Source organism: Pocillopora damicornis, chromosome 1 (assembly GCF_964200805.1).
Source record: "Pocillopora damicornis chromosome 1, jaPocDami1.2, whole genome shotgun sequence".
Taxonomy (NCBI): Eukaryota; Metazoa; Cnidaria; class Anthozoa; order Scleractinia; family Pocilloporidae; genus Pocillopora; species Pocillopora damicornis.
The window spans coordinates 25,362,134-25,375,170 of record NC_142670.1 but is presented as its reverse complement, the minus strand read 5'-3'; the positions used below and the strand labels follow the sequence as shown (position 1 = coordinate 25,375,170).

Below are 13,037 nucleotides of genomic sequence, written 5' to 3'. Positions count from 1 at the left end.
CCCGCGAAGTTTTCTCATCAAAAATTTTCTTCAAACGAGCTAAACAACAACAATAACAACAAATCAGAAATCAAGCCACGTGCTTTAAAAATCACAACGCGTCAGGTGCAACAGCTGCCACACTGCTTATCCCTAAACAACATGAAAGAACAAATCATTTTAGCTATTATACTTCCTTTGTGTAAGTTCCAATCGCTAGAACAGATCACCAAGAGATAAAAAAAAACAAGGCATGAGGCCTTGTACGTCACAGGTGAGAGGCCAGATTGCATGATGGTCAGCATTAATTTTGGTCACGGCTGTGGTCGAAATTTAAGGAAATTTAAATTCTTAAAAGCGGTCAGCGTCAGAACTTTAAAACGAAACAATTAAATTTTAAATTTACATCAATTCCTCTGCTATCATCTTTGAAGTAATGAGAATGTGCTGAATCTTTATTCTTAGCCAGGAAGAGCAATGTGGTACTGACAAAATGTTTTGAACCTCACACAATGCTGGCACATCAGCCACCAAATTTTAATCATCCAAAAATTCTTTATTTTTAAACCCAAAAATTTCACCACCTTTATTGTGGAAGTTTAGAGAATATGAGAGGAAAATAAAAATCTTATGCATGAGATATTTCATACACCTGTCAATAAATATTCACAATAATATGACATTCATAACCATAGCATTAATAAGGCAACAAAATGTAATTTGTCCATAATGTTTGCTTTGTAAAATGTATTCTATATACAAGGCTAAAAGGTTAAAAAAAAAATAATAAAATGTTTAAACCAAACGTTTTCGGCTGTTTGCCATCATCAGGTTAAAAAAAAACTCTTTTTTTTTTAACCTTTTAGCCTTGTATATAGAATACAAAATGTAATTTGATATTCAAAAAATTTTAATTTCACACCTCTATTATATCAATAATGTCTACATTTTATTCAATACTTCCACTCTTAAAGGAAAAGGATGCCTCCCAGTCACATAATTTTCATGCACAGGACTTAATATGTCAATTACATCTAATTGTGTAAAACTTGGTAACCTAACTACACACAAAACCACAAAGTGGGGTTCACAAAAAGCTGCTATTCTGATCATCACAAAAATTTATAATTTCCTGTAGCTCCAACTTATATAAAAAAATTTCCAAGATGGAAAAAAAAAAGAAGGGGAAAGAGACTTCTTCACATCACAGGAAAGCAGCCAGGTTACTGAGCAAGCAGCCAAAAGTTCAACACATTTGAATAGTTTGGATGCTCAATGGAGTCTCACATGATGAGCAAGATCCCTGATCATCAGTGATCATGAGCAGCTTAGTTTATAATTCACAGTATACCTCTTTATGCTAAAGAAAAAATTAATAGCTTCTGGCACAATTACTTGCCCTTTAAAACTTTACACCCTAACATCAAAACACAGACTCTCCCCACCATTCCCTGTACATTTTTTAAGTGCTGACATGAAGGATTTGTTTGAACAATCTAGAGCTTCATTAGTTGATGATCATTTCCTTCATTCTTTGACCTTAATGTTTGATTCAGGGATTATATTAACAGGAAAAATGAGATGTTGGTCACTCTTAAGGGGCAAAGAGTTGACCATTTAACTTCCCAAGATTAACAAAATTTTCCCCTACAATGTCAATACTGAAAATAAAATATCAAGCAGGCAAGTGATGAGAATAGAGAAAACTATCAATAAGGGGATTATTAGTTGATCAAATACCAAATTCTCCAAATTAATATCCTTAAGTTAAGGAGAATAACTATAGGATCCAGGAGGTAAGAGGGTTAAAAATCCCTGCTCTCCCTGGGCAAATACAGTTAAAAGTTTCAGAATACAAATCTGTGTTCACTTCCTTTACATTTGTTTAAAAGTATTGCTACTTCACAACTGAGCCTTAGAAGGCAAATAAGTTTCCTTTCCTTGGTCTGTTTCTACAGCTACAAGCTTGTGACTGCTATGATAACCACATTTCATAGCTGACAAATGTTACTCATTATTAAACTGTTATTGTTGACATCTTTTTTTTTTGGCGTCTTTGACCACCAAAATCTGACAGTTTACATGAATTATATGCAATTAAGCTTATTAATTGTCAAGGTCTAAAATCCTTAAGGCCCCTTCCCCCTGCTCACCCACTCCTTCACCTTCTTACACAAACACACAAATAAACCAACTGCACACAAATGAACCAATTGCAAAGTTCTGTGAGTGATTTGAATACTAAGGAAATGTGATTGAAAACAACACTATTTTCTTTCAAATACCTTAGTTTACTTTTCATGCATATTTCAGCATCTGCTCTCCTGGCAGGTTTCTTTTTGAAAATAATTTAGTCAGCAGACAGCAAATCTAGTTCACGCTATCTAGGGTGACCTTTTGAAGTGGCTTGTTGGTCATCCAAGACATGTAGGCATTCCAAAATATTGCCACTATCTGAACAAACCCCACCTGATGCTGAATTGGAACAAATGTGAAGTTAATCGTCTGCGCCAGAGGCCATATTTTGTAATTGGTAACCATTGTCTCCAAATAGCGCTCCTGAAGCATTTCTTTTATTTCAGAGGGTTTTTTCCCAGCTAAAGTCTCTGTAACACCAAAGAAAAAGCAAATCATACATGGAGCAAAGAGAGCCTGATCAAGGAGCATCTTTTTGAAGCCGGCAGTCTTTGCTGCTCCAGGAACAAGTCTGTCCAATGTCAGGTACCATGTTCTAAACACAGGGCCGATAATTAAACCAACAACACCCATACGAGCTGTCCTGGTGAAATTGTGAGTGATCCCTTTCTGCTCAACACACTGCTGTGTAACAACATCACCAATGGCAACAAGAACACCTAAAAAACAAACAAACAAACAAAAAAACAAAAAACACAAATTTAATGGTAAGATTCTTTACGAAGCATAGTTTACAAGTGTCCAGTAAGGTTGACTAATTTCTTTAACCCTTTAACTCCCATGAGTGATCAAAATGTAACTTCTCCCTAACCCTTAGCAGCATCCCTTCATTATCCAGCAAACAGGCAATGAGAGTACAGGTAGAACTTGTTATCTTGATCTGACACCAAATTCTCATAACTAATTTACAAAGAAATGTCAAGCAGCTGGAGGGGAGCATTGAAAATCAAACCTTGAGAGTTACACTAGTTAAGAATTTTATGGTTAGTATTCTTTTTTGTTGCTGACAATAATACAGGCCACCTGCATCAGCCCTTCAAAAGGGACAAACCGCTTCCTACATCAATAGCAATTGATTTTATGCTAAATAATGTCTCCAAATTAAATTGGCACAAAAGTCTGGTTGGGCTGCACAGTGTACATGTGTCAGTAGCCTGCATCTTTAGAGTATTTCATGACTTATTTTGAAATACATTTTTCTTCAGTTGCAACTGCATGAGCCTGTGTTTTCCTCAGTTGCCACATTAAGGTGCAAACAAAGGTGTCAAATAATTGAATAAGTTATAACATAGAGAGCAAAATCACTAAATGCTAATAGCTGAGACAGAGGGCATTTTTATCAGTTTTGGATGTTGCTCTGGGCAATTAACAAAATTTAGAAAAGGCTTAACTTTGTCACAATTTTTTTAAAATAATTTTTAAATTCAGCTGATTGGTACGTTTTACAGATCATTGACGCTAACTAAACACTGAAATGGCTTCCTACGAATGTGCGTAACAGCGTGCGTTGTTGATCTTATTAAAAGGAAACTTTGACTTTTATATGATAAACAAGTAATTGTAATATTAAGGATTGATATCACCTGTGTTTTCAGAAGTTGCAGAAATCACTCTCGTCACTGTGCAACTCGGAAAAATATTCATTTTCCTTAATTTTAAGTTTACTAAAATTTAATTTTATGTAAGTATAATTTTATTCGACTCCATGCGATTACCAAACAAAATCGTTCTAACCGTTCGCAGCGCGCCAAGCCCGCTTTAATAACAGAGAAAATTATCCGTGAAAATTGCACCATTATTTCTCACCTGTGCTAATAGTTTGAGTTCTCCACGGGTGAGTTATGAGTAACTGTTGATATCTGGCCCAAGCTCTCACGAGAATTCTCATGGCAAATCCTCTTTCAGATTGTACGAAAGATACGAAATGTTATGCTCTTATGCTCTTGCCGTCATGTTGGAAATCGAGTGGCCCTGGGTCAAGAACGGCAGTTTCAGAGCCTTCGCTCCTAACACAAAGTAGCCAGCGTCAATCACTTAGGGACATACTCTGACATAAATTGATGGAATCAATTTTAGCCGCCAGTGCGCCGATTTCCTGCGCAAAATTTACAAGGAAAACAAGCAACCGCTGTCGCGCAAAGTAAGTGAACGAAAATTGAAACGTTCACTACGAATACATGTGATAATTAAGAAATTTTCGAGACCGTCTGCTGAGGAGCAATCCATTTCGAATGTCTTCAAGAGCCCTTAAAGCCATGACAGGAAGAGAAGAGTAGTTACATGATAACTACTGCGTTCAAACTGGTCACAAATTCTCCATTTCAGAGGGAGTTCGCGGACATGAAATGCCGCACCAAAGAACATAACGCAATATTTGTGATAAGGCTTTATTCCACGGTAAAATAGGGTACTTTCTTTTTTTGCAAGTCATACTTCTGTTTCTAGGAACAAGCGTGTTAACAAACTGAATAGCATTTGTTAACGATGAATTCAGTTCAAACTGAATAATTATTGCAATAATTAACTGATAATAATATGAAACTTACTCTGACTACTAATGATGATGACAATTGTGATGATGATAACAATTCATGGTAAAATTTCCGCACAGCCCCATACTACATTATGCATTCAGTTCTTGGATAGAGAAAACAATGACAAAAACAATAGATTGCCATTGGGAAAACAGATTTGTTTTACAATAGTATGGGGCTTTGCGGAAATTTTACCCAATTCATATTTACTAGCAAAAGATGCAGCACGTCTACTAATAGGTATTTTTGCAACGGCGAACTTGATCACGTGCAAAAGTTATCACATTGTAGTGTGCAAATGTTCAATGCGCGTTCATCTGGGAAAATCCTTCAGTAATAATTCAAATACATATATATCAAGAGGCGCTGTCTTTTACAATTTATCTCGAAAATCCCTAAATAAGAGTATATGAGTATTAGCTCTTTAAGGTTTTTTGGCCGTCATGATTACCCACGTAAGAAACTCAATCAAAAAGCGCTCTATGAGCATCTCAGATAAAGTATCAGAGCTAGAATATGAAGAAAGAAAGAATATGTTCTATCAGGACAGAATATGTTTCTAAGTTGGTAAAACTGAAATTTTGATTGAGGACTAGTTTCCCTATCGGTGGTTTCCTTGCTTCCTTCGGCCCCATCGTCACCAAGTTCAGACCTCTTGCGACCAAAAAACAAAGTATTAGATATCCAGGATAGATAAAAAATTATGGATTATCACAAGTTGTCCCCTGGCCTAGGAACACAGCGATCAAACTTCGGACATGCCCAAGGGATCATTCTGGCCAGCCAATTTCCAGCCCAAAAATATGAAACAACTACAAATTAACATAAAGCGGTTCAAGTACGGGTATCCTGTGGATTTGTTTTTTTGGCGTTACCAAAAAAGTTATACGCTTTTAAAACACCCTGGTTTGTGTGTTTTATTTTAACTTGTGTGATGCAACTTGGTTCCGACAGCCTGAAAGCAGACTACGTAGTCGTGAGAAACGGCAAAATGAGAGCGCGTGCGCGGATTTGAGGCGTTCAAAAAGCGTTTCGTGATTCTCTCCCTAACTTCACACCTTTTGCCTCATTTCTGTTTTTTTTGTTTTGTTTTTTTTTTGAGTAAGTAATATGATGGAGGAGACTCGATATAAATTTCCTGGAAACGTCAATCTTATCTGTATTAGTTTACGCTTATTTATGCAAAGTGAAAACAAACAATGGCAATTCCAAAATTGTCGTCAGTTTGCTGCGATAGTGTTACTGAAGAAATTTGGTCGTTCGCACTCCTTTGCGCGCGTAAAATTCCTCGCGCGTCACAACAATGCGCAATCATTTTGTCGCTGTGTCCCTAGTCATAGCTTTCGCACATGCGAAGAAGTTTAACTACTGTCTTCACATTGTGGAACTTACTTCTCAACTTTTTGTTATTACATACTTAGGCGAGATCGGCTTAATTTCCCGTCATTTCATAAATTGTACAGTGTATCATCATGCACAAAGTAAGCCATTCAGCCCGTATGCAATGCTTCAAAACTTATTTTGAAAGACGTTTTTGGGAGATGAAAAAGGAAGAATTATTAATCTAGTGAACCAGTTTTTCATTTTTATGATAATTTTTTAAATACCCAGTCCAACTGTCATCGCTCTTTAGAAAATGAATGGTCTAGAGTTGATCAAATGATATTCCAAGTGATACAGCATTGGAAAAATACAGAAGTATTTTGAACAAGAAATACTTTGAGGCATAGAACGGCGGTCTTTCTTTGAAGATAAGGGTATATGCACGTCACTGGTATTGTTATGAAACGCTTCGGAAGACATCTTGAACGGATCAGTATTAGCAAGAAAAAAATGCACTTAACATTTGACTGCTGACTGCTGACTGCTCAACTTACGCAAACTGGAACATACTTATTTCTGGTTTTTGTATGTTTTTATTCGTGGTTTTGTTTTTTTAAGTAAATGTAATATACTGAGTTAATTGTCCTTAGTATTAAAAAGAGAATATAAGCAGTTTATAATCTCTTAGTATTAAAGACTCGTGGCAACAAACATCATGGCCATTGTCAACAAAATTTTATTTCGCTGAGTACTCTGGGTACTTGTACAATTTACGAGGCATTATAGGAACTCATTCAAAACATTACAATGATTAATTATTATGGTATATGTTAGCTGAATGTTTGTCAGAAGCAATCGTTGAGAGTTAGCTCTGTGAAATTCTGTGAGGGTTGGCGTTCTTTGAGAAAAACATCTCTTAAAGATTAATATTACACCAGGAAAAAAGACCGCAACGTTCCACTGATATTTGCACTCATTCTTGAGAATACTTAAATTTTTTTTTTTGACTTTTCACCAATATCCGTCTGGGTAATTATTTGTTAACTGAATGCATATTAACAAGTACACGTTTTTGCTCGTTATCCGGCTTTAATCATTAAGATTTTTCTTTCAGGTAATTCGAAGCAGTGATAATTTGTAGAGAAGGATATATTTGCCTTTCAGACCTCAGAAACTCATGTTGACAACTATTTCGTGCTCTTTGCAATCGTGTACGCGCTAATTATACAGGAAATTGATTGTTGAGATTTATTCAAGCAAATAAACTGACCCAGTATTAAAATGTTCTGATTCCTAAGTCTGATAACTTGTAAAGGGCCAAGGTGGGCTCTGTGTCGGGATAGACTGGGAAATGGTTGGGTCAGAGCACCGTCTGAATATCGAGGCGATGTGCTTCGAGATATGTTGCTCACACGCAGACTCTTATCTTGAAGTTGATTTTATTTGGAAAATAAGGTCGTATATACTGGCAGTTATCCTGGAAGAGGATGTAAGTAAGTGATTTTTTCCGGTTCCTTTGCCAATGATTCAATTTGTTTTCAAGGGCCTTATCAATTATTCTTCATTGCACATCGTATATGCTGCGGAATTCGATCTGACGATGAGCAGAAAAACTAATTTAAAAAACGAAATTGAGGTAGCTAAAACAACATGAAAGTCGAGTTTTGTAGGGAATGAAAGAAAATAGGGCTAAAAATTCAGTTGAAATATCATCAGGCTTCGATCAACAACGTTTCTGTATCGGACCTCAAGAAGTGTTATTATTACTTTCATGGTTTGTCTGAGACATGACAGTCACGTAGCATGAGAAGCCCTCTCAATTACGAATGGGGTCCAATACTCAAAAACAATTAACAAATACCACTTGAATAAATTCACAGTAGTATAAAAATTGTATTATTCGCAGCGCTGTATTCATCCGAGAGAAGCTACTTGCTGAGAAGCAATACTTCGTTAGAGTTTTGTAAAATCCCTTGCAAACAAACAGACAATAACGCCATGAAGACTGGCAGTTTTTTTGTTAGTTTTACCCTCGCTATTGCCATGGTGAATGGATTCAGCACCGAGGAACGTGTAAAACGTTTCTTTCGCCCAGAGCATAGAGCACTTCTGCCGGATTTAACCAGCTTTCAGATCGAAGACGAGAATAGCGTGGCGCGTGTTCCACAGAACGATGATTCCACTCAGTGTCTTGCCCACTGTGAGCCAGAGTGCCAAAAGTTAGACGTGCCGGATTTTTTAACGGTAATAAAATTTTGCTTTCTTAAGTTGTATTTATTGGTTCTTGCGAGTATCCAAGTCTAATAGGCGTAAACTGCATGAGATTTCTAGTCTCGTGCACCGTGCATGATACAGGTTCCACGGCTTTCTAGAGCAACCGAAGCACCCCATAAAGAACGCGTCATTTGAAAAGGACACAAACTGATGTACTTTTTAGTTCCCATATATAATTAATCATCTTTATCGGTTACAGTCTTGGTTTTCTAAAATTTTCCTCTTGTTTTTAATGAACAGAAAAACACCAGCTTCCATAAATTTCAAGAGATGCCTACCAACTGTGTCCTGGCTTCTACTATCGTTTTCAACAAAAATCCATTGTACCAATGTCAGTTTATGTTGCTGTACTTGTTCGATTGCTGCCGATATTGTAACGCAGTCCACAAGAAATGTTTGGATCAAAATGGCGCTTTAAACGGCGGTCCAGAGTACTGCTATCGTCAGTCCTTCAATTGTATGGGTAAATGCATAGAAAAGAACTCACCACCAGAAATCGCCCCATTCCCTTCACCTTAAATTCCTGGAGAACTCTTTCAATTTTTCCTATGCTGTGGCATTAATGTACCGAACGGTATATCTATCCTATTAAGGGAAGTTTTTTTCCCGATCAGTTCTTTGTTAGCATTGCTAAATAGTTTTAACCTCCAATACTTCAAAATCAATATTAGCAAGTAATTTCCTCCATGTAACGAAGTTTTTGTAACCTATTGTCAAAATAAATGTTTGATACAAAATTTGTTGTTGTCCTTTAATATGACTGATCACATAAATAAACTACTGAAATAACTAAATATATATAAATATAAATGGAAACCCCCTTGTTCCTTTATCCTCTTATCAAGTGCATCCCCTTGATACTTTTTGAAGAAGTTGTTCTCTATTAAGCACTATCTCTATGTTTATTTGAAAACATCAATTTCCCTTCCGACAACGATCTTGATTCTGAAACATTTGTAATAATGTACACGAAAAAATTACATGCACGCTTCTGATCTGCTGAAAACCAGCGCATTCTCACTGAACAAGAGTGCAAAGTTGTAACACAAGTGCAAATTACAAATAGCGCGCGCACGCTTTCAGAATTTCGTCTGTTCTTTAGACTTTCTGTGATGTTGATTCATGTACATTATTAACAAGTAATAACATGATTTCTCTATAAATTTGGTGTAATAGGCACTTGTAACTTTTTCAAAGACTACAAATTTCACTCGCCCTTCGGGCTCGTGCAATTTTGTTGTCTTTGAAAAATTCACTCGTGCTTATTGACACCAAATGGCACTCGAAATTATGCTGTTACCTATACTACCTTCTCGATAAGTCAAACTCATTAGAAAATTGCCATTTTTTCTCGTGAGGTCGCGAGTATACATGTATAAGGAATTCAGCCGGCTGGCTTGTGTACAAACCGATAAAATCTATGAATTTACTTGCTATTCAAGAATACCTTTATTATTTTTTGTTGCCTTGGACCCGTAATAGGAAAAAAAAGAGAGAAATGCTCAAAGATTGTAATAAACAAAGTTGACTTGCAGTTTTTTTTTCATAACAAACGCCGTGCGGATGTACTTAATCTTTTTGCAAGTGGTATTATGAAGCTCTGTTGGTTGCACGTGTACAGAAAACTGTTTTTTCCTCCTACTGATTGAGAGTGATATATTGACAATGAACGCACCAGATCCACATCTTCTTGTTTTCGCGTTTCCTGTGGTGTTTATGTAGTTCACCGATAAAGATTTGAGATAAAGATTAATAACATTCCTGTCCATGTAAGCTCTTAAAATTTAAATGCCACACTTTGTTTATTTCAAGAAGTTTCCGATCTTATACTGTGCATGTCGGAATAGCTTTTATGTAACGTTTTGAAGTGGATCGGCAATTTAGTGACAAATATAAGTTAGTTTTCAAGAGATAACGGGAAAAAAGCCGAGAAAAAAGTCACGTATGCTGTAAACTGGAATAATACTCACAAACAAGATATTCATTGTCATTAATCTTAGCTACAAAATCTCTTTTAAAAAATCTCTTTTTTAACAACCGGCAAATCATAAAGATTTATTCTTTTTAAGCTTGTATTTATCGTTTCGCATGTAAACGCATTGAGAAAATAGGCTTGTATATGCGCATACATGATAACATTTCATTGTACAAACAAAGTTATGCTTGGCCGATCCTTTTGGAGTAGCCAATCAAAATAAAGCCACTGTTATTCAGGTCAATCTCGTATGGTTGATGCGTTATAAAAGGCTTTTTACCTCCCCAAACTCATTCAGTGTACGCTTCGTTTTCTTGAACACGGATTTCCAATATAAGAACTTCTTTCTCACCTGCCAATATGAAATCGTATTTGTTTATTTTCTTTTTCGCTGCTACGCTTTTGGCTGCCCAAGGCCATTACGCTTCGAGGGACTTTTACAACGACGAAGCTCTCGAAGCCCTCGAAAGAATACCAGATGAACCTAAACTGCCGAGTTTTGAAGAAAAGCTTATTGATGCACGAATGGTTCAAGAGGACAGTCATAATATGAGTTGTGACTGTGCTAGCGAGTGTAACAAGCTTAACGTTAGCAGGTTGCCGCACGATGTTCGGGTATGTGGTTATAATATTGCAAGGATACGTTTGTGCATTAATAGAAAAATCTAAGTATCACAATGTACCTAATCTTACTTATACGCGTGAGCAGCAAATACCAACCTGAAAATAAGACGATTTTGCTTTACCCTCTGTTTTGACTCTCTTACCATAATTTGTACCTAGCTATCAGTTGTTTGGGCGTAGTCGTAGTGCGTTCAGTTCACCAGGGATGGTACTTCAAGCTGTTTTATTGTTATAACAGTGTAATTTAGTAATATCAACTGAATTGATAACGTAAATTGGTGTATATCATGCATCTTAAAACCCTCCTACATGTAACTGCGTACAGTAAGAAGTAAGTAAGTATGTCTTTTTTAAACATGCAGGACGAGGACAAATACCTTAGCTACGAAAACTACCCAGTGTTATGCCGTGATGCTGCAGCAATTTATCTGCCGCGCCCTCCGCGCCCAAACGAACCGGCCAAGAAGTACGTCTGCAAGCAAGTGTTTGACTGCTGCCGAAGTTGTAACCATTATTTTTATACTTGTATCAATAACCCCAATAACGAATATGGTCTGTGCATGCGCGGGGCTTATAAGTGTATGTGTGACTGCATTGATAACAAATCCTTCAACGAACTCCCTCATATGCCCTGACTGAGAATCTACACTTTGTAATAAGCACTGCTATCTAAGACAGTAACGTAACTAAAGTCACTTCGAGGTTCGAGTCGATCGATTACTCTGTTTTGTATCGCTTTTCACTGCTCTAGAGATTCTGATAAAATCTTTGCTGTTTTAATATATATATATACTGAGTGTTGTAACTTTTTTATTGCTAACGATCAATAAAAAATCTTATGAACAACTTATATCAGTTTAAATGGTTAAGAATATATGAAAGTCATATATTTGAACTGCGGATAAAGACGTGAATGAAAGTGATCCTCGCAGTAATATGCACTACTTAGGCAGTACTGAAAATAAGGCCTGAAAAAAATTCAGGCCTGTACGGGATTTGAACCCATGACCTCTGCGATACCGGTGCAGCAGAGGTCATGGGTTCAAATCCCGTACGGGCCTGAATTTTTTTCAGGCCTTATTTTCACTACTGCCTAAGTAGTGCATATTATATCAGTTTAGTTATGATTTTGAGTTTTTAATTGTGATGCTGAAATAATAATGTGGGTTAGGATTGCGTAAGGACAAATCCTCCTCTTGTTTTGCATTCCCCTGTTTTAGTCTTTCCCTATTTTCTAGCTCTTCAATTCTTTGCCAGAGAATGATAACGAGAATCCTTTCTGTTTTGAATGATCTCTTACTCGATTTATGTTTTTTCACTGATGATTCGATGATTGAAACAGAGAACGCTTCCGATCAAACGCATTCGCATTTCACTATAGTGATATAGAGGATCCCCAACAGGTTTTTCGGGATCCGGGATTGAGCTTATTTAAAGGCCGGAATCCGGGAATTTAAAGTAAGAGGGGAGCGAGATGCGGGATTGCTATCATGAAGGGGACTCGGGAATCGGCGAGATTCGGGAAATAATCACTTAAACGAACCGAGAACCGGGATGTCCGTTGACGAGAGTTTATGAAGAAATTGATATTCTCAGTCCACGAAAAGCACTAGGCATACAGGCTCTCTAGCATTCAGGAGGCGGTCGGGCTGTTCAGCGACACTCTTTGAGTTATTGCGCGGCAATGAAAATTATATCAGCAGCGAAGTTGCCAATTTCCCAAAAATCCTCAATGGCCCAAAGGGTAACGAGGCATCTAAGACTGCTGCGTCAGTTGAAATACTTGACGGCCTCGAAAACCCCCATGGTGTTAGATTACCCGAGAAACTTTGGAAATGCAGCAAAAGATGGCTTAAAGGGGACAACCCGTTGGGCGGTGTACTATTTTACAAATCCAATTTCTTGGTATCCTGTACTTGAACGTGCCATGATCCTGTCGGCCATATCAGCAATTCAACCGTTACTACCTCTACAGGTGACAGTACAGAGCATATAGAAGATGAGGGACTGGGCGTAAACATTTGTTGCAGCAGTGGGTCACCGCTCTGTCAGACAGGAAACAACGGTGGCAATAGCTGCAACTCCCCCTTTGAACCTCTATCAGAGAGAAATTTAGCCGGGCGAACCGGTAA

The 13,037-nt window shown here is 37.2% G+C and overlaps 3 protein-coding genes across 3 annotated transcripts; 2 read left to right on the top strand and 1 right to left on the bottom strand.

Moving 5' to 3' along the window:
• Positions 1 to 514: 514 nt before the first annotated feature.
• Positions 515 to 4,148, bottom strand: LOC113664955 (mitochondrial inner membrane protein Mpv17). The gene is made up of 2 exons (XM_027180584.2): positions 3,982 to 4,148; positions 515 to 2,834 (listed from the first exon to the last, which is right to left on the bottom strand). Exons 1-2 carry the CDS (start codon positions 4,061 to 4,063, stop codon positions 2,350 to 2,352), a joined length of 567 nt encoding a protein of 188 aa, XP_027036385.2. The 5' UTR covers positions 4,064 to 4,148; the 3' UTR covers positions 515 to 2,349.
• A 3,800-nt stretch (positions 4,149 to 7,948) lies between these two features.
• Positions 7,949 to 9,043, top strand: LOC113664957 (uncharacterized). Its single transcript, XM_027180585.2, has 2 exons — positions 7,949 to 8,276; positions 8,547 to 9,043. The coding sequence occupies exons 1-2, from the start codon at positions 8,031 to 8,033 to the stop codon at positions 8,823 to 8,825; spliced, it is 525 nt and encodes a 174-aa protein (XP_027036386.2). The 5' UTR covers positions 7,949 to 8,030; the 3' UTR covers positions 8,826 to 9,043.
• A 1,534-nt stretch (positions 9,044 to 10,577) lies between these two features.
• Positions 10,578 to 11,755, top strand: LOC113664958 (uncharacterized). Its single transcript, XM_027180586.2, has 2 exons — positions 10,578 to 10,896; positions 11,268 to 11,755. Exons 1-2 carry the CDS (start codon positions 10,642 to 10,644, stop codon positions 11,538 to 11,540), a joined length of 528 nt encoding a protein of 175 aa, XP_027036387.2. The 5' UTR covers positions 10,578 to 10,641; the 3' UTR covers positions 11,541 to 11,755.
• The last annotated feature ends 1,282 nt before the right edge of the window (positions 11,756 to 13,037 follow it).

Excerpts from the sequence above, each read along its gene's own strand:
- LOC113664955 (XM_027180584.2), bottom strand. The coding sequence starts at position 4,063 with ATGAGAATTCTCGTGAGAGCTTGGGCCAGATATCAACAGTTACTCATA. Across the intron at positions 2,835-3,981 it reads AACTCAAACTATTAGCACAG|GTGTTCTTGTTGCCATTGGT; the intron begins GTGAGAAATAAT and ends TTTGTTTTTTAG.
- LOC113664957 (XM_027180585.2), top strand. The coding sequence starts at position 8,031 with ATGAAGACTGGCAGTTTTTTTGTTAGTTTTACCCTCGCTATTGCCATG. Across the intron at positions 8,277-8,546 it reads ACGTGCCGGATTTTTTAACG|AAAAACACCAGCTTCCATAA; the intron begins GTAATAAAATTT and ends TTTAATGAACAG.
- LOC113664958 (XM_027180586.2), top strand. The coding sequence starts at position 10,642 with ATGAAATCGTATTTGTTTATTTTCTTTTTCGCTGCTACGCTTTTGGCT. Across the intron at positions 10,897-11,267 it reads GGTTGCCGCACGATGTTCGG|GACGAGGACAAATACCTTAG; the intron begins GTATGTGGTTAT and ends TTAAACATGCAG.